The 21,500-nt window shown below is 40.5% G+C and overlaps 1 protein-coding gene across 3 annotated transcripts in view; it reads left to right on the top strand.

Moving 5' to 3' along the window:
- Positions 1-17,543, top strand: part of NT5C1A (5'-nucleotidase, cytosolic IA) — an 87,209-nt gene extending 69,666 nt beyond the window's left edge. For all 3 annotated transcript variants that reach the window (XM_073665609.1, XM_073665608.1, XM_073665607.1), the window contains 3 exons: positions 516-638; positions 8,185-8,369; positions 12,160-17,543. In XM_073665609.1, coding sequence (XP_073521710.1) covers positions 516-638; positions 8,185-8,369; positions 12,160-12,504 — 653 coding nt within the window. In that variant the 3' untranslated portion in view covers positions 12,505-17,543. The remainder of the gene's footprint in view (positions 1-515; positions 639-8,184; positions 8,370-12,159) is intronic.
- Positions 17,544-21,500: the final 3,957 nt, after the last annotated feature.

Below are 21,500 nucleotides of genomic sequence, written 5' to 3'. Positions count from 1 at the left end.
ATCAGTGAATACCACGAGACAAGACAAACACCTCCCCTCACCCCAGAAATGATGAATCTGGCCCTGAGATTTTATTCACAACTGGAATTGCACAAGTTGCTACATTTAGACTTAGTGTTAGACCATTTACTGTACAGGTTGAAGCATATATCCAAACTGCGTGCTTTCCTGTGAGGAGTATGTCTGATTATATCATGGTCAGACACTAGAAGTTATTTACACTTTTGTGTATTTTAAATGTTTTTTTTTTCTACTTTTGTCTATCATTATATTGTTGTTTTTTATTGACCATAATATGTTAGCTATGGAAAAGAGAAATAAAAAAATAAAAAACATGTATTTTTTCAGATCTTAAGCCACTACATCACGATGTGGCCAGTTTAGCATGTAAAAAGTTGGTGAAACATTATCTTTAGCAGAAGAAATAAGATGTGAGGTGCTGTTATAGTTTAAAAGATGTTTTTTTAAAAAAGTACCATATGTCAGTCACTTACTGAATGCGCCTCTTTTTTCAGACCTGTTTATTGAGAGATTCTGTATGACTGGTGGTAACAGCCCTATTGGCTATCTGAAAGCATATCACACAAACCTATATCTCTCGTCTGATGCTCAAAAAGTACAGGAGGCTATAGAAGAAGGTAAGTAAAACATCAGTTGTGTGTTTTTAATAAAGTACCTATTCCCATACATAACATACTATGCATCTGATCTATAAATACACATTCCTCAACATTAAAATTACAACACCAACAAGGAAAAGTCGTGGAATTATGGAAATCACAGGATCGAAAGATACAGTAGCAACCAAAAGTTTAGCATTTTTTTAAAAGTGTGATTACTTCTGTCTGGTTGTTGTCACAACATTTTCCTGGTGATTTTAATAAACCCGAAGCAAATATTTTTCAGGTATAAGGAAGAAAATTGTGTTTGACATTGTTTTATCCTTTTATGTGTTAGTTTTCAACATTTGCTGGGCCAAATATTTTGCATATTTTTTCATGGGTAGTCGAATTTTGCCTACATTTTTTATGTGTGTGTTTTTAGGTTAAAACATTGCAAAGAAAAAAACAAATGTATCACAAGATATCAGGAAGCTTATTATTCTGAGAGTGAAGTCAGGCAAAAGCCAAAAAAGAGTATAAGCCTAGGGTGGGAAATGCAGCAGCTACTGGTAAATTTCCCCATCCTGGTAAGTATTGCCCACTCCTCCCCAATTCTGGTATGTATGGCCCCCTCATCCCCAATCCTGGTATGCATGGCTCCCTCATCCTCAACCCTGGTATGCATGGCCCCCTCATCCTCAATCCTGGTATGCATGGCCCCCTCATCCTCAATCCTGGTAAGTATTGCCCCCTCATCCCCAATCCTGGTAAGTATTGCCAAGTCATCACCAATCCTGGTAAGTATTGCCAAGTCATCACCAATCCTGGTATGCATGGCCCCCTCATCCCCAATCCTGGTATGTTTGGCACCCCTCATCCCAATCCTGGTATGCTTGGCACCCCTCATCCCCAGTCCTGGTATGCATGGCCACCTCATCCCCAATCCTGGTATGCATGGCCACCACATCATCAAACCTGCTATGCATGGCCCCATCATCACCAATCCTGGTATGCATGGCACCCCTCATCCCAATCCTGGTATGCATGGCACCCCTCATCCCTATCCTGGTATGCATGGCACCCTTCATCCCAATCCTGGTATGCATGACCCCATATCCTGGTATGCATGGCCCCCCATCACTGCACACATTAAAAAAAAAATAAACACTAATACACACCTCCCTTCCCTCTACTCCAGCTCTGCTCCTGTTCTGCCAGCAGCTCACCTCCGCAACTTAGCATCGCATGACGTCATTTGCCGAGGCGAGCTGCGGGGATATTCACTCCTCTCCATGCCGGGACTATGGTAATGGAGAGGAATGAATATCCCGGTTCTTTAATAGCGTGTGCAAAGTGTCAGCAGCTCCGCAGCTTCCATGGGCATGGAGAAGAGTTAATATGCATTCTCTTTAGTAGCGGTCACAGAGGATCACTGAGCCGCAGCAGTAGCTGTAACGCTGCTGACACTGTGCGCACTCTATTAAAGAAATTAAAATTCACTCCTCTCCACTCCCATGGGCGTGGAGAAGGGTGAATATTAATTTCCCTTTAGCAGCGGGCACACGTTGTAGCTTCAGCAGAGGCTACTGTGTGTCCTCCGCTCCTCCGCCACTGCAACACCCCCCCCACTACTGTCCACCACCGGAATGTATATACAATAAAGTATATACCCGAGTATAAGCCGAGGGGGGCTTTTTCAGCCTTAAAAATGGGCTGAAAAGTCGGCTTATACTCGAGTATATATCGTAGTTATGGAATTCAACTGTTTTCAGAGTCAATTGTCACGTATATTAAAGAAAGAAAAAGAAGGTTATGGAACAGCTGACAAACCTAGAAGTGGAAGACCACGGAAAACCTACTCCGGAGTTGATCACTTTATTAAGAAAAAGTCAGTATCTGATGTCCATAAAAGTGCTGTACAAATTTCGCACGAAATGAACGAAGAATATGGGGTCAAAGTGAGTCGCCCCAATGTGGTGCGATGGTTGAATGCATGAGTTCCAGTCAAGAAGCCTTTCATCTCTACAAAGAATCGGAAGGTCCAACTTGAATTTGCCAAAGAACACAGCCAATGGAAAGAGACAGATTGGTCTAAGGTGTTGTGGTCGGATGAATCCAAGTTCAATTTGTTTGGTAGTGATGGCAAGCACTATATATAACGCCCAATTGAAAAATGTAATGATGTAAGGTACCAAATTCCTACAGTGAAACATGGTGGTGGCAATGTCATGGTTCCCAGGCACTGTGCTTAGGGCGCGCGCGGTCGCCCGCGCCCTGCCTCTTAGAGGGGCCGCGCGCGCCATCTTAAAATGTCCCCGGCCAATGGAGGTGCCTGTGCAATGTTGTAGTTTGTGTGCTAACACTCTCTCCAGCCCTCAGGTCCCAGTGCTGCCCGCCAACCTGTCTATCAGCCGTGTCAGCCTGCCAGCCGAGCTTGTCAGTCAATCAGCGCCGTCCATCCACCTACCAGCTGTGCACATCTGTCAGACCATCTGTCGTCCCAGTCCTCTTCGGCTATCAGCCCCGTGGGAGTCACCTGCTCTCACACGAGGTCGGTCCCAGAGTGGCACCTGGTTCACCTTCCCGGTCCCTTCTTGGTTCACGGAGTCGACTAAGTCACCCTGTAGCCAGGGTTGGTCTGGGTAGGCACTTAGTTACTCCCCTCTGGTCTCTACTTGTACCACGGCACAGTGGTTCCACCATCCGGACCCGTAACAGTTTGCACAAGCCATGGAATCTGGTGGCTCCCAGGCTCCCTCGCTCTCAGACCTGTACCAAGAGGTCTCCCGCCAGAGATCTCAACAGGATATAATCCTGTCCTACCTATGGACTGTAAAGTTCCGCTTGGATGCATTGTTCACCCCGGATGTGGTCGCCTCTAACCAAGCAGCACCCGCTTCGGCGGCACCTCAACTCAGTAGCGGTGTGGCACCCAGTTTTGCACCCCGACTATCGGCCCCTCCATGCTTTGGCGGTGATCCCGCTCTATGTCCGGGCTTCATCAACCAGTGCACGCTGCAGTTTGAGCTCTTGGCTAAAATTGCTTGGAAAAGCGCTTAATAACCCCCATGCAGAAATGCATGCAAAAACGCTTGACAAACGCTTCTACCTGGCGGGAAAAACGCATATAAAATCCGCATGCGTTTTTCCTGCCAGGGAGATGCAGAAAAAATATGCGGCATTTCTGCATCGTGGGCACTTAGCCTAAAAGTTAGGTATCAACTACATTTCAATTTTCAATTTATATTTAGTATTCTAAAAAACTGGAACCTATTTGTTACCCCTGACCGCCAGAGATTTTAAAATATTTTGGTTGTCAAACTAGATTAGCCAATACATAACAAGTATATACCCTTGAAAACCAGGGAAGTTACATGTTTTTTGTTTGTTTGATTTTATAGAGAAATAAAGTTACACACTTGTATATGTATAGTATTCAAAAGATAAGATAAAAACAAAATGAACATATACAGTGCTGGCCAAAAGTATTGGCACCCCTGCAATTCTGTAAGATAATACTCAGTTTCTTCCTGAAAATGATTGCAATCACAAATTCTTTGGTATTATTCTCTTCATTTAATTTGTCTTCAGTGAAAAAAACACAAAAAGAATTATCCTAAAGCCAAATTGGATATAATTCCTCACCAAACCTAAAAAAGGGGGTGGACAAAAGTATTGGCACCCTTTGAAAAATCATGTGATGCTTCTCTAATTCGTGTAATTAACAGCATCTGTAACTTACCTGTGGCACCTAACAGGTGTTGGCAACAACTAAATCACACTTGCAGCCAGTTAACATGGATTAAAGTTGACTCAACCTCTGTCCTGTGTCCTTGTGTGTACCACATTGAGCATGGAGAAAAGAAAGAAGACCAAAGAACTGTCTGAGGACTTGAGAAACCAAATTGTGAGGAAGCATGAGCAATCTCAAAGCTACAAGTCCATCTCCAAAGACCTGAATGTTCCTGTGTCTTCCGTGCGCAGTGTCATCAAGAAGTTTAAAGCCCATGGCACTGTGGCTAACCTCCCTAGATGTGGACGGAAAGAAAAATTGACGAGAGATTTCAACGCAAGATTGTGCGGATGGTGGATAAAGAACCTTGACTAACATCCAAACAAGTTCAAGCTGCCCTGCAGTCCGAGGGTACAACAGTGTCAACCCGTACTATCTGTCGGCGTCTGAATTAAAAGGGACTGTATGGTAGGATATCCAGGAAGACCCCACTTCTTACCCAGAGACATAAAAAAGCCAGGCTGGAGTTTGCCAAAACTTACCTGAGAAGGCCTAAAACGTTTTGGAAGAATGTTCTCTGGTCAGATGAGACAAAAGTAGAGCTTTTTAGGAAAAAGCATCAACATAGAGTGTACAGGGAAAAAAAAGAGGCATTCAAAGAAAAGAACACGGTTCCTGCAGTCAAACATGGCGGAGGTTCCCTGATGTTTTGGGGTTGCTTTGCTGCCTCTGACACTGGACTGCTTGACCGTGTGCATGGCATTATGAAGTCTGAAGACTACCAACAAATTTTGCAGCATAATGTAGGGCCCAGTGTGAGAAAGTTGGGTCTCCCTCAGAGGTCATGGATCTTCCAGCAGGACAATGACCCAAAAGACACTTCCAAAAGCACTATAAAATGATTTGAGAGAAAGCACTGGAGACTTCTAAGGTGGCCAGCAATGAATCCAGACCTGAATCCCATAGAACACCTGTGGAGAGATCTCAAAATGGCAGTTTGGAGAAGGCACCCTTCAAATATCAGGGACCTGGAGCAGTTTGCCAAAGAAGAATGGTCTACAATTCCAGCAGAGCATTGTAAGAAACTCATTGATGGTTACCAGAAGCTGTTGTTCGCAGTAATTTTGGCTAAAGGTTGTGCAACCAAGTATTAGGCTGAGGGTGCCAATACTTTTGTCCGGCCCTTTTTTGGAGATTTGTGTGAAATGATCAATGATTTGATTTTTGCCTCATTCTCTTTTGTGTCTTTTCCTTGCAAGCAAATTAAATGAAGAGAATAATACCAAAGAATTTGTGATTGCAATCATTTTCAGGAAAAAACTGAGTATTATCTGACAGAACTGCAGGGGTGCCAATACTTTTGGCCAGCACTGTACCTTGCTATAAGTAAGTAAAAAGCAATAGTGCTTATAAATAACATAGGGTACTTAGTAAACACTGTTTTTGATAGAAAAAAAGTGTAAAAGTCATCCCACCAGCGCCAAGGTGTACCCAGTCGGGACGGTCCTAACTTCTAGTATTTAAACCTTACCATGTGTTATAAATTACCTCAGTGTAAGTAAGGGGGACCGGGGCCCAACTATGGACACCCAGCAATGGGAAGCTACATAAACGTAATGCCCAGCTCAAATAAAGGGCGGCCACGTCCTTGCATGCACCGAGTGCAAAAGCCTAAAGCAAAACCGAAAAAAATGAACTGGAGTATAAGATGGTATACATGCAATGTGTAGGAGCATGTTCACACTGGCCACTAAACAGACAAAACCTAAGATATAAACAAAATGACTTACATATAGCAGGGTATATGTTCACTTTGTTTCTATCTTAGGTTTTGACTGTTTAATGGCCAGTGTGAACATGCTCCTACACGTTGCATGTATACCATCTTATACTCCAGTTCATTTTTTTCATTATGTCTAGTATTGCAGCTTAACCCATTAAAGCACACCTGTCAGCAGGATTGTTCTCAGTAAACCACATACACTGTCAGGTGGGCACCATTACACTGATTAAACCTTTGTTGATTAAATCCATCCTGTGGTTCTTGTGTAATCTTTACTTTCATTTCTGAGATAATGAGATGCTTGTGCTTCGGGGCGGCCTTTGGGGAGGAACTTTATCTGGTGCTCTGCTTATGTATTCATATGTACAGCTTCTGACAGGTCACTGTGCCTTCAGTGACCTGCCTCCTATTTTAAATACTGCATGTATAATTGTGGTACACATCAAGAAATTTGCCTGCAGCAAAACGGCCCGCCCGCGCATGTGCAGCAGCATGTCTTGTTTGCCGATAGATGCTACTGCACAATTGCTGCTAGAGGTGCCACTTTGCTGCAGGAAAAAGAAATTTGCCTGCAGCAATATGGCGCTGCCGTCCGCGCTTGCGTAGTAGCATCTCTCGGCAACCAAGAGATGCTACTGCGCATGCACGGCAGCGGGGCTGTTTTGCTGCAGGCAAACTTCTTGATGTGTACCACGATTACACAGGCAGTATTTAAAATAGGGGGCAGGTCACTGAAGGCACAGTGACAGGTCAGAAGCTGAACATATGAATACATAGGCAGAGCCCCAGATAAAGTACCTCCCCAAAGGCCGCCCCGAAGCACAAGCATCTCATTATCTCAGAAATGAAAGTAAAGATTACACAAGAACCACAGGATGGATTTAATCAACAAAGGTATAAATTTAATCAGTATAATGGCGCCCACCTGACATTGTATGTAGTTTACTGAGCACAATCCTGCTGACAGGTACGCTTTAATTTGAATAGGGACAAAATGCTACACTAGACACATCCCATGGACAAATGTAGCACTAGTTCTAGAAAGCAGACATTTTTTTCTTCTAGACCCGGACAACCCATTTTCTTGTTCAATACTCACTTAACCATTTGACTTCCCTAGGCCACAAATGATATTAGTTTAAGCCTGTACACTAATTAAATGACTCTGGACAATATGAATGAACCCCTAAAATACATGCTGAACATTGATATTGCAACACTAAGAAGGAAAAGTCCTGGAATTCTACAAATTACCGGATTGATAGACATGAAAATAATAATATGCAAATGTTAATAAAAATGGAAACAATTTGAAATCATCTCAAATTATTCAGTATCGAGTATGAGCATCATTGTGTCCAAAATAAAAGTAAGACTCATCAGTGAAGAGGATAGATGTCCATTTCTTCTTGCATTGTCGTCTAGTTCTGCACTACAATAGTGTTTGAGAGCATTGGCATGATGTAAATAGAACACTAGTAGCAGGACGTCTGGCTCGTAGCTCAATGTCGTGTAAATGCCTTGTGAACGGTTTGTGTGGACACGGTTTAACATCTTAAGTTTGGCATGTGAAGTCCAATTTCCCTTGCAGTACAGAATGGATCCATTGTGGAAGCAGTAGTACAGCCATTTTTCCAAAGAGTCCCAGGAGCTATTATCAACACTTCTATAAGATGACAAGCTAAAACTACATTGAAAAATTGTCTTCAAAAGGAGTAGTTTCTTCAAAAAAAGATAGACTGTATGAATAATATATAGTGGAAGTGAAAATCTGTCAAAGGAAACCTGGTCTGAATAGGGGGGAGGTTCTAAAGAAGTTAATAATTTTGAGAAAATCCACTGTATGTTATATATACCTTTTTATAGTCAATACATTTTGCACATATTCAGTTCTATAAATCTCAAACAGGTTGATGCTCTTACAGTTCAGTAAAACATCTAGTTCAGTATATCCTATGTATACCACAGTTATAGCTCTCACACATTGTCAGCAATGGAAAACATGACTTTTAATAATTTCATGATTTTTTTTATGTGAGCTAAATTTATACATTTTACGCTTCCAGGTATTGCTGCTGCAACAATTTTCAACCCAAGTCACAATGTGTCTATAAATGAGGACCAGCTGCGAGTGGCATTTGATGGAGATGCTGTTCTATTTTCTGATGAGTCAGAACAAATTGTGAAAGAGCATGGCTTGGATAAATTTTTTGAGCACGAGAAGGCTTATGAGAACAAGCCACTGGCACAGGTATAGTTTAGGTGTTTTATATTCATGTGATTTTATTGTGCATCGTACTATCCATCAGAGTTATTAATTATTGCCAACACTCAATACAATTATATTCTCCTCTAACCTTTAAACATACACAGACCCACCATGGGTATTTACCCTTTAAATAAACAAAATTGGTTTAAGGAGAACCTTTTACCAGTTTAGCATGTTAAAATTGGTCTCATCATATAATAGTGGCTGCAAAATGAATAAAATATACATTTTATTTTTACGTTTCTCATCCCTGTTGTGAGCTGTATTAAGCTAAGCTATATTAGCTTATAAAGTTTAGATTCTAATTTTCGCTATGACCAAGGGGACATTAACTTTTTTCCCTGAATGATGTTGACCTATCATAAGCAGGAGCCATCATGCAGGAGAAAAAAATAACACGACCCCAGAGAATGTCAGACCCAGCTTTCTCTGTGGGAGACATGTCATGTCACACAGCCCTGCTCTCCTCACTGATCTCAGTGTTGACACCTACTGTGATTACAAGAGAGAAGGGGAGTAGAGCAAAACTGTGTGTTATTTCAAACACCTCTTGCACCTCTGATTTCATGGCAAACGGTATGGGATGGAAAGAGTAGGGCAGAGCTGTTTGTCATAACAAACATGTTTGCATCTGCAGCTCTTATATCACGGCACTGTCAGCTCTGCTCTACTTCCCCAACCCCTACACTGGCTGTTATAAAATGAGAGCTACATGAAGTGTATGTAATGACACACAACTCTACTGCACTCCCCTTCCCTGCTTTTAATCACAGTAGATGCTAGCAGTCAGATCAGTGAGGAGAGCAGTTCTGTGTCAATAAATGTTTTACCATATCGCACAGAAAAAGCCTGACATTCTTTTGGGGAGTCTCCTTTTTCCCCTTGCATAACGTCACCTGCTTAAAATCAGTCAATGATATGTAGGGTAAAAAAAACTCCCCTAGAGAAGAGTGTCTTTGAACTCCCCCTTGGCCTTAGCAACAATTAGAATCTAAACCTTTTAAGCTAATATCTCTACAATGGAGATGAGAAATTAAAAAATAAAATCCACGTTTTATTCAGCTCTGCAGCCACTATTCCAAGGCATGGCCAGTACTCTTTAGGATCCTTTTCCATGGCCGATAGTTATCAGTACAAATTTATAGAAGACCATTTGTTACTAATCATTGCCTTATGTAATTATGCTAGCGATTAATCAACAAATGACTAAATGCACCTTAGTTAGTTGATCACATCTTTAATGAAGGCCTAAAATTCTTGTTGGTCAGGAAAACATTCCTGTGTGTGAATAGGTGTGCTGCCAAGAATGAAAATACTGTACAATTTGTATAGCCAGATTTCAGCATGTAAATGGAAGGGTAAAGATGGATGATTGACAAGCTATATTGTCAATCAATGCTTGTTGCTGAATAGTTATTTTCTCACGGAAAAAGGACTCCTGTTCACTGACAAGTATTGCAGTGTTCGTGGGAAAAAAAAACCTTATCTTTTCTACTGCTGGACAATCCTTATAAGAAATGTATCAGAATGAACCTTTAACTTTTTTCATTTTTAGAAATAATATTCGAGGGTGAGCATTCACTTTAAAGAGGATCTGTGACCAGATTTCCCAATTCAAGCTGCACACTTTGTAAAGTGCTAGGGTGCTAAATAAATAAAGATGATCCTTTTTTACTTCTTACATATTATTGAACATATATTATTGTTTTATAAATCAATGTCAGGATTGCTGCATAATACTTTTTGAAAGTTTTCCTGCCGAATATTAAAAAAACATTTTGTACATCCAGCTCTCATCAGATTTAGCCACATGTGTCCATTCTAATTCTCTAGGACAGGTGGAAGTAGTCAAGTACAGCGCTCAGCTATTTCCAGCGGTTCCATTCAGATCATTCCTGCATGCATTCAGCTCTATTTAAACGGGGACTACAACCCCACCAATCTACTACCTATCACCTACTATTTTACAAGATATAACATTTTGGGTTTTCTTGTTTGGTCTTTTTCTTGTTACATATTTGGGTTATCAGGCAAGACTAACACTTTGAGTTGTCCAGGCTGTAGCCGGTTTTGTTTCTTTTTTAGAATTTTACTTCAGTATAATTTTATTTATTTATTTTACACATTATAACTTTAGATTTACATTTGCACCAAACTGAGACAGATAGGCCACAGCCCCACTATCAGTATTTGGTCAGTATTTTTTCTCAGGAGTGGGAGCCAAAACCAGGTGAGGAACAATCAGAGAAAAGGTATAATAGAAACAAGTCACCACTTCTGCATTTATCACCCACTCCTGAGAAAAAATACTGACCGAATACTGACCAAATACTGATAGTGGGGCCGTGGCCCTTAGAGCTAATTCGCACAACTACAGAGTGGTCATATTTTGTCCATTGACTCTAACAGCCTCATATAAACTTATAAGATTGTTAGGGTCACAAATTGGTTTGGAACTTGTGCCATGAAATACAGACATAAAAATGCAAGTACCATATGGTCAACTGAAGTACAACTTACAGTAGTAAATGTTGCATTTTCAGTCTCTCAGTTTTGGCCAACTATGAAGGTTAATACGAGCATAGAGAAATATGAAGGATAATACATGGGTCTATTGGTACTCAATTCACTCTCCATCAAAGAATACAATTCTATGATGAGCATTAAACTGAATGTTCTCATTAACACAGAACAACTGATTCAGCTCTAGTTACTGGAGCACAAGTGGACGATAACTAGACTATCATCACCTTGTAAGTAGGAATGATAATTCAGACAAGAATGTTAATCATTCAGCACATACAAGAGAAATACAATACAGAGTGAGATTTTGACTGCTTCTTTCTCTGCAAATTTGTAAAAAATGGCAAATGAGGATGAAATTCACAAAAACATTGCATAGTTATTAGTAAATGTGGTGTAAGTACTGACCTTGGCAGTGGAAGAAGGTTCAAAAAAGCATTTTACAATGTATGACTGGTCAGGCCAAAAAAGATCACATTCCCTCACTGAGAACGGCTGTCCCAAATAAAAACACGCATGAAGTGTCAGCCAGAGCCTTTAATCAACGAGATGCACATATGCCATTTTCAACTCTATCGATTCCAAAAGAAACTTTTTGTAACCGCTTTTGTAAATGTGCCCCAAGGTCTCAGTATGAAAAAGATCTAGCTTGGTAGTCATGAACAATATTGACCCTGCTGACAGTAGCACTTTCTTTTTCTCCAGCTCCTCATCAGTTACATATTTTGGGCCGATTCATCTTTACAAATTTGCCAGTTTTTTGTTGTGAATACCTTTCAGAGTAACTTTTTGATTTGCAACAAATTCATCAAGCAATTTGTGCCTTTTTTAAAGTTGTTTTTTGTTGTTTAGTTTATTTTCTGACTTTTATATCAATGTATCTTTTCCAGATGTCTTAGTAGTAAAATATTGCACAAAATATACTCCAGTCCTCCCTCACCCTCTCCTCCGGAATGATTTTATATATTTTTACAATGTTTTGCGAAAGTGCGAATTTTGGGGAAAAGGAAATAAAATAGCATTTTTATTTTGAACAAAATTAATAAACTACAAGTGTAATTTGAAGAATTTGGTGCAAAAAATGAATACCACAAGTCAGAAAAGAAAAGTGACAAAAAAGGTGCAGCTGATTAATTGGGACCTTTGTTTTTGTTAGTAAATCCCATGTCAGATAACTTTGTAAATATCTTGTTGATACTATTTTTTATAAAGTTATTGATTAACTTCATTCATTATCTTTCATCCTCAGGGTCCATTAAAGGGTTTCTTGGAAGCTCTAGGAAAATTACAGAAGAAATTTTATCAAAAGGGAATGAGAATGAACTGCCCAATACGCACATACTTAGTTACTGCTCGTAGTGCAGCCAGTTCTGGGGCACGAGCCCTAAAAACCTTACGTAGCTGGGGCCTTGAAACTGATGAAGCTCTGTTTTTGGCTGGAGCTCCAAAAGGACCTATGCTGGAGAAAATACGCCCCCATATATTCTTTGATGATCAGATGTTCCACATAGAAGGAGCCCAAGAGATGGGAACTATAGCAGCTCATGTTCCTTATGGTGTGGCACAAAAACACAAGCATAAAAACACTAAGTGAGACTGATGTAAAATCTCGTCCTGTTTGCCTCACCACCCTGGAATCCATTCTTTATCTGGCACACAGAACTGTTACAAATTATGTTCAAAGCTATGTATTACACAGTACAATTAAGCTGGATATATATTCTGAAAATTTTACATGACCAACGGGATTATTTGCTGTGAATTAATTGAAGAATGTAATTAATGGAAGCCCAGGATATTAGCGTATCTATAATATGCCATAACAGATAGAAGATAGTGACTGCGTGTGTACTATGTACCATATGCTAAGGTTTCAAAGCCCCTCTTTTAAGTGAATTTGTGCAGGATTTAAGAGCTCATACACACATAAGTTTAAAGCTGGCCAAATCCAGCTATTTTGGTGGGATCGGCAAACCATCTAATTTGTATGGACGCCTCCTCAACCCCACCCTCCTCTACTCAATATAAATGCCTGACCACTGGCGGACACAGACATAAAAGGGCCCCTGTGCAAGAACAATATATGGGCCCTTTGCAGCCCAAGAGCTTACTAAAAATGCAAAATTGCACCGGCTTTGGAAGTATAAATGGGCTCCCTTACCTCCTAGGCCCCTGTGCAGCCGCACAGGTTGAACCAATGAATTGTCCGCCCCTGCGCCTGATCCATTCTGATTCCTCTGGAGATAAGTCGCAAGAAGTATCTTGTAGCAGCTTACTCTGATCTGACAATTATAAACCACACGTAAGCTTGCCCAAGATTAACATTAATGGGTCAGGAAAGATTGCTGTCCTTTTTGGTGTATGGGAATCTTTAGAGTTATTTTGGAGGGGTAAAACTGGTCAAGGTGCCTTTATAAGCATATGACACTCCGACACGTGTGCCCACAGTTTGTGGGAATGTGGAGACCCTTACCTTGAGTGGCTTTACAAGTTTAAATAATGTTCACATTATGACCATTTTTTGTTTGTGTGTGTGAATTTGCCACAAGTTCTAAAAAGAGTTGAACTGAGTATATTTCCTCTATATAGTGATTAAATTGTAATTGTAGTAACACAGCACAGAGGCGGGAAACCAAAATATGGGTGGATTGTTTAATTGCCAGACCATTGAGTAATCGCATTACAGCAATTCGTAGATCTTATGATCAAGATTTTCATTGAATATGGAGATAAGGATTATAGCTATTTAAAGCAGAGGTGCACAACCTGTGGCCTGTGATACCCTTCAGTATGGCCCTCAACCATCTGTGTACTGTCTGGTTACATGTATTTTCCATGTCTTGGACTAGACCAGTTGTACGTAGCACTGTAGTGACAGGTTATTATGGTGTGCTGTGTGGGGGAGACCTGACTCCTATAGAGCAGAAAGAAGCAGATGAGGTGAAGAAATGCCATATATGAGTGCGCCTATATTCCCTTAGAGATGGGAAACACTCGAATGGTTCAGGGTCTGGCAAATCCTACCATGTAGTGATCTGAATGCATGATCTCCTGCGTTCTGGACTACAAACCCATGAGAAGGAAACCTCTACTTTCCTGATTGGTGGGAGCCCTATACATGGATCCAGGACCTATTATATATTTATGCCATTTACTTTCATTATTCAGTAAATTTCTCAGAAGGTAGTACTACGGCCCATGGGGTTGGTTCTATCTGACAACGTGGCCCTCAAACCCAAAAGGATTGTGCACCCCTTATTTAAAGCATCGGTGCACACATTTTTAAATGCTGAGACACTTGTACGCAAAGGATCGCATTAGTTAAATCGTATGCATTATCAAAGCGTGTGAAGGCACCTTTACTTCAATTTGTAAGCGCATCTTAGAAATGGTTACTAATGCTGCCTCCTGTCATATCATCTTACAGAGATCTTAGAATGCATTATCAAACTATTTCCCATTAAAGTGAATAGAAAAGTGCTGTATTAGGCAGCAGCTACTAAACAATGCATGGAGCTGCTATGTTTCGTTCCATACTTTGCTGGAAGGGAAGCTATCAGAAAATGACCTGTTGTTTACATCAGATTTTCATGTTAAATGCAATTTAAAAAAAAAAAATTGGTACTGTGTTTTTTTTTCTTCAGATCATGATCTTTATTAAAAAGAAATAAAAAAATAGTGACCACTAGGGTTTTTTAGATAAAACGTGAAAAACTCATCCTTTCAGGAAAGTTTACAGGAGTTTTATTATCAGTAGAGACAGAATTACAATGACAGGTAACCTCTATACACATCTGATAACACAGGATCCACCAATCACAATAGACGATGTCACTGCTGACCCTGCTCGCATCCATTCACAATGACCATGCACCCGCTCATTAGATGCTTCAATACAAAAGATTGTGTCAAGATCTGACCTTTATGGATCATGTACATGTGTTGTTCCCTAAAATAAAAGGAAGTTAGATTTTACAAAAGCCCCAGTACCCAGTGTGAAAATTGCAAGATTTATAGTTTTATTTGTAATATAGATTGTAATATGAAAGTCATAGGAAACCTTGCGTTAACCTGGTATTCAGCTGACCCATGGACTGAGGATCTCCTCTGCACGGACGTCTTGTAGTATATCAAGGAACAATGAAGAGAAAAGGAAGGTACATCCAGCACTGGGTCCTCATAAAAAAATTCTTCTTTATTGCAAATCCATAAAAAACTCCAGACATAGAGTAATCGCATACGCGTTTCAGACAGTTACGTCCTTAGTCATTGCATACATGAAGGAAGTTAGATTTTACAAAAGCCCCAGTACCCAGTGTGAAAATTGCAAGATTTATATTTTTATTTGTAATATAGATTGTATTGCCCAAAAAATACATTTAACACAAAAACATAATTTAATCAATAGATCATTTTCTAATGATAGCGTTCCTTTAAATATGTCCACTGCCGAAACATAAATCAGCTGATCGAGGGAGTGTTGGACCCCATTGATCTCATTTTGACTACCTGCTCCATAGATAGGTCATCAATAGTTGAGTGCCAGACAACCCCTTTAAGTATTTATCACTGTGTTAATGTTTGTGCTTCCACCCGGCGGTGTTCTTCTATTCATGTGCCAGGCTTTCTATTTTCTGGACCTGTTTTCCTCGGATATTTATTCTGTAAATTCTGCACATGGATATTGTATGTCTAACCCATAAGTGTAGCACTTTGTGACAATGATCTAACCCATAAGTGTAGCACTTTGTGACAATAATAATAATAATTTGAATTTTAAAAGTGTGGTAGCTTTTATTACATTTTCAGTGCCTAATACATGTATATTGTTTCCATCACCTACAGAAAGCAAATATATTGGATCCCAATAGTATAATCTCTAAAGTAATGATGAACACAGACTTTGGACCTCCAAATTTGTAAACCAGGTTGTCTTATCACAGATAGCCCTTTTCAGAATGCAGCCACCCTCAGCTAATTAATGGCTGCGAGTTTGGCTCCTAGACAAGGAGAAGACAAGGTCAGAGGGAAAGCCAGCAGGAGAAATGTAGGATTACATTTCAACTGAATGGCTGTACTTATAACACATGGATGACTAAAATTTGCCAGAGAGCCAGTGGGGGAGCTGCTTTTACCGAGTGGCTGTAATTTCTGGCTCATAACGCTAACCAGTTATAGTGTATACAGGCAGGGATTAGCCTTCACCATATAGAGCAAGAATCACAGCATTGAGCAAAGGGTTAAAGGGGTTGTCCCACAAATAAAGTACATTTTAATTGACTGATATTGGAATAATAATTCACACAATTGGATGTGCTGAGATAATCTTATAAATGTGGCCCTACTGTGTACTGTGTAATGGCTGTGTCTGACCGTACAGGAACATGGTCTGATCATACCACAGCTCCTGGGCAGGGGAGGAAGCAAAAGAGAGTATACATATAGCACAGTATGGGATCACAGCTATTTCTTTCTGTGGGGTAAAACATTTCCCTGCCTGTTTTATCACATGAGCGAGTATTTCTGGTCCGTCTCCAGCACTCTGAATTCATCATAAATCAAGTCAGTGAAATATGATCTCAGCGATCACAGGCGACTGACTTGACTTATGATGAGCTCAGGGAACTGGAAACGCAGTAGAAACACTTGATCATGTGATAAAACAGGCAAGGTGATGTTTTACCTCATAGAAAGCAGCAGCTGCAAGCCACTGCTATGTTGTTTGTATACCGTATTTTCCAGACTATAAGACGCACCCCAAATTTAGAGGAGGAAAATAGGAAAAAAATATTTTTTAATGTGAAAATGGGGGTCCGTCTTATATTCCGAATTTAGCTTACTGGGGGGCAGCAGCAGTGGAGCGGGTCACAGGAGGCAGGAGCAGGGTCCCCAATGCAGGAAGCCTGCAGTGGCAGGAGTGGGGCTATGCTGTGGGCCCTGGGTTGGGAAGAGGGGTTGTCCCGGCGGTGCAAGGCAGTAGCCATTGATCTCCCAGCAGTGGACTTCAGTAAAATGGTGCTAGAGCATGCGCAGATTTAAGTCTCGGCTCGTCATTGAGCGGCGACCTTGCCTCCTGTGACCTCGCTCCACTGCCGCCCCCTCCCTCCCCCCAGAGTAAGCTACATTCAGACTATAAGACACACCCCTACTTTCCTCTCAGTGCGAGGCAGGAGCGGAGTCCCCGCTGTGCACATTGATCTCCCGGCGGTGGGTTTCAGGAAAATGGTGCTAGAGCATGCGCAGATTTAAGTCTCGGCTCGTCATTGAGCGGCGACTTTGCCTCCTGTGACCTCGCTCCACTGCCGCCCCCTCCCTCCCCCCAGAGTAAGCTACATTCAGACTATAAGACACACCCCTACTTTCCTCCCAAATTTTTGATTTAAATGTACTTTTATCATGGGAGAACCTCTGTAAGTAAATACCAATTACCATATAAGGCTGAAGAGGGAAGCAACATGAATGACAGTCTGCTGATTATGTTTGTATATGTTTTCATTTTTCTTAAATATTTTTTCACCGCTCAATATTTTGTGCCTTTATGTGACCTGGATTGTGCAATGGAATGTATGGAATGTGAACCATGGAATGTATAAAGCATCTTGTATGCGAATCAAAATAAAAAAATAAGCTTCAGCATGATGTGTTATTAAGACAAAACATGACTACTATTTAGGAGCACCGCATTATTCATAAATGTTATTTTTGGACACAACTTTGGGACTTTCCTGAAGCAACCGGCTCACAATTAAAACTACTCATTCCACGATCCCACAATACACAATGGATTTTTAGTTTTACTTTCAAAATTAGTCTGACAGTTGTCTAAGCGCCACAGGGAACACAATGTTCTACCTCACTTCTCTCTTGCACTCTATATTTGCTTCACACAAAACTGGTTGTAGTAAGATACGATCTTTCTTTCAGTGCTCACAATGTAAGGTCAACAATTCTCTATTCACAGAAGCATTTACCACTTTTGGTTGTCATGACTTTCTTCTATCATTGTCCTCATTTGGCTGAACTCACATATGACATTTTTAGGGGCGTTTTGGATGTAGATTTATGTAGCCACATACCAACTACTGTATATCCTGCCTTTGTATCTATTTATCCACTATTGCAGGGGTGCTGAGCTTTTTGTTTTCTGGAGCCTCATCAGATACACCAAATGGTGGCTGGGCTTTTTTTGTTTCCTAAACTCTGCATAACGATAAGAATAAGTACAAAATGAGTCAATTATGTTGCTTATCTAAAGATTTGTGCAGCCAGAAAAAGCACTGTGTAGTTTCTAGTCACTTCTGTGAATATTGATTTCCCAGCATCTGCAATCACTGCACTACTGTGATAAGTGTAAAAATATTTCCGGTAATCAAAATTGGCACCAAAACCTGCATGTGTGATTTCAGACTTTAAGGTTAGGTTCCCACGGTGAGCTTTTGGTAATATTTTTCACGTTGCATATTTTCTGCACTCCTTAAGTTAAATAAGTTACTTGCATTTTTTCTAAAATATGCAGCCTAAAAAAACTCACTAAAAACTCATAGTGGGAATGTAGCCTAGAAGGCTTGTCTCATCGGAGACAAACTCTTACGCCGGGGTCACACTATCGTACAACACGGCCGAGTGCTATGCGATAAAACATTGCATAGCTCTCCGCCCAGTGTTATTCTATGGGGCAGCTCAGATCAGCGATTATTTTCTCATGCCGATTCGGCATGAGAGCACAATCGCAGCATGCTTTGATTTGCAGCGAGACTCGTTTCACTCGCACCCATACAAGTTTATGGCTGCGTGTGAAACATCAGACTGCACTCACATGTCATCCCAGAGTCAGGCCATGGAGGAGATGGAGAAATTACTTTCTCCGTCCCCTCCTCAGCTGTGCTCCGATCCTGTCATGCGAGAGAATCGCAGCACAGTAGCATGACATTCGGCTCACGGTCACAGCAGAGCAGGAGCCGAGGGTCATTAGCATATCGCATCCGATGCTCTTGCATTGGATGCCATATGCTGGTGTGACTTCGGGGGTTAAAGGGACTCTGTCAGCATAGAATGACTGTTCAAACCAAGGACAGGCACGTGTGCAACATGGCAAGGCCAAACATTTCTCTACTCCTTCTCACCTGCTTGTTTTCCATCTGTTCCCACCCTTCTCTAGCTCTATCAAGGCAGAGATGTCAATCAAAGAATCAAAGAAGGGGGTGGATTGATAGATGGGAAAAAAAAGCAGATGGGAAGGTGTAGATAAATGATTGGCCCTACCATGAAGCACCAAGCGCCTGTACTTAGTTTGAACAGTCATCCTGTGCTGACAAAGTTCCATTAAGGATATGTACACATGGTGTTTTATAGACGCCGGCATACCCACATTTTGAAGCAGAAGACCTTTCAGGAAACCAGCAGCGTTTTCTTTTGTTTGTCTTTTTCATCTTATATATAAAATAATGATGGTTTCCAAGTGGAGGTTCAGGTCACTTCTTTTGCCCACTGCATGGCTTACGAAGCCTGAAGAGGTTATGAGAAGTTAAAGACAGAACTTTTAGTTACCCTTGGAACTTTCAGTTATCCTTGGAGCCCATTTCTGGCTTTTTAACCCCCCTGTCACAATGTCTGCTGTATAATTGTTTTTTACACTTGAAAAAAATGCTAGTACAGCATTGAAATGAATTAAGTGGAATAAAAAACGCTTAATCTACATTTGGCAAAAGGATCTTTATTTTGGCAGCACAGCCCAACACCGTGAATAGTCCTATCTGGTCAAATATCCTGGTGGATTTAATTTCCCGGCCACGGGGCAGCATCAGCTGACATCATGTTTTTACAAGAATTGTGCCTTACACAACTCGTTCAGTATTGGAATCTGAGAGTCCTCAGTGGTTGATACCTTTTAATGGCTAACTGAAAAGATGGTAAACATAGCAAGCTTTCGAGACAACTCAGGTCTCTTCTTCAACTCGTTCAGGTGAGCATATTTCTTGATCTCTATTGTCTTCTTAATAGGGTATCATCCTATGTATTTTTGCGCTCTGTTCCCTTACAGTTCTTACTCAAAGACAAAATTATGCACATATGTTAATTATTTTTTAATGTCAACTGAGCGCTTTTTCAGGAGTGTTCCATACACTAAAGAGAACCAATTATCAAATTTTTTTTTTATTATGGAACCAGTTCTATGCCTGTATAGGTCTTCAGTAATTAACAAAATACCTCTTTTGCAGACATCCAATGTAAAATTGCTAAAATTGCAAAGAATTCATACTTGAATCCAAATGCTAATCAGGCACATGGATGCACTTGCAAAGCCTCACCCGTCCTTTAGCTTTCTGAAATTTTATGAGTCCTCAGTCACTGCTTGGACTTGCATATGCGCATTAGGTCCCCATCTGTGGGCAAATGCACCGTTATTCTTCTGTGCTTGCGCAGAGCCAAGCAGTGACAAGGGAAGCACAAGATTTTAAATGGCCAGAAGGATTGATTAAATGTGGATGAGAGATGTCAATCAGGCAAAGGAAAGAAGTGGCTGGCGGGGAGTGTTAAAGAGGGATGAGGCTCTGAAAATACACCCTCACACCCCCAATGCACTTGCAGTCTAATTAGTATATAGATTTAAAGCAAAATCGCACAAAGCGTAGGAGCCACCTGATTACCAGTCGGTATTGAACGTTCTAGCAACGATTCACAATTTGTGTTAAAGCTACAGTGGACAAGTTTGTCCCACAAATTTCTGGTGCACCTAAATGACATCATTGGTTTTTCAACAGCACCTTTATTTAACTCAGAGTCACTTTCTATAACATGCCAACGTCAATGTATAGTTTTACGCAAATCATCTGCCATAGGACTATATTCAAAAAAAAGAACAAACTGTTTGTCTTCATCTTTTTTTGTTCGAGTTGTTTTAATACAGTAAATCCCCATGTCGTTGCTGTTTTGTTTTCATATAAGCATCTTCAATTACCGGGGGATAACCTCTACATTTAATCCTGCAATTTGAATTAATTAACTTGGAACTCAAAGTCCTCATTCATAATGTTAATCCAACACAACCTCTAAAATTGGCCATAAGGGACTGCTCGTATTACATGTGACGGATGATAACTTTGAAAGAGAAGTAGTGAATTGGTGGCAATAGGTTTACGGAAACCCTTAGTCTACCTTTTTCAACAAAAATGTATACGTCAAGATGGTTGATAATTTGGTAACCAAATTCATATGTAATCCGCATGATTCAAAAAATTAAAAAAAATCCATAGACTGTACCTGACCATATAAGTCTTTATTCACACATCAGTATTTTTGATTAGTATTTGAATGTGAAAACCAGGTGTGTCTTCAAAACAAAGAACAGGTGTTAATCTTTCAATTATAGTTTTTCTATGTAAATTCCACTCCTGGTTTTGGCATTCAAACACTGATGAAAAATACTTGCCAAATACTGACGTGTGAAAAAGCTTTTAGGCCTCATTCACAAGTTCGTGTTGCACGTATGTGTTGTATCCGTTTTTTCATGGATAGAGCATGTACCCATTATAATCTATGGTGCTATTCACATGTCCATGTTTTTTACTGACCATGTGTCCGTGCAAGACA

The sequence above is a fragment of the Phyllobates terribilis genome, unplaced genomic scaffold, assembly GCF_046119375.1.
Source record: "Phyllobates terribilis strain yellow unplaced genomic scaffold, ASM4611937v1 Scaffold_2__4_contigs__length_985480577, whole genome shotgun sequence".
In the NCBI taxonomy this organism is placed as follows: domain Eukaryota; kingdom Metazoa; phylum Chordata; class Amphibia; order Anura; family Dendrobatidae; genus Phyllobates; species Phyllobates terribilis.
This window is presented reverse-complemented; position numbering and strand designations above follow the sequence as displayed.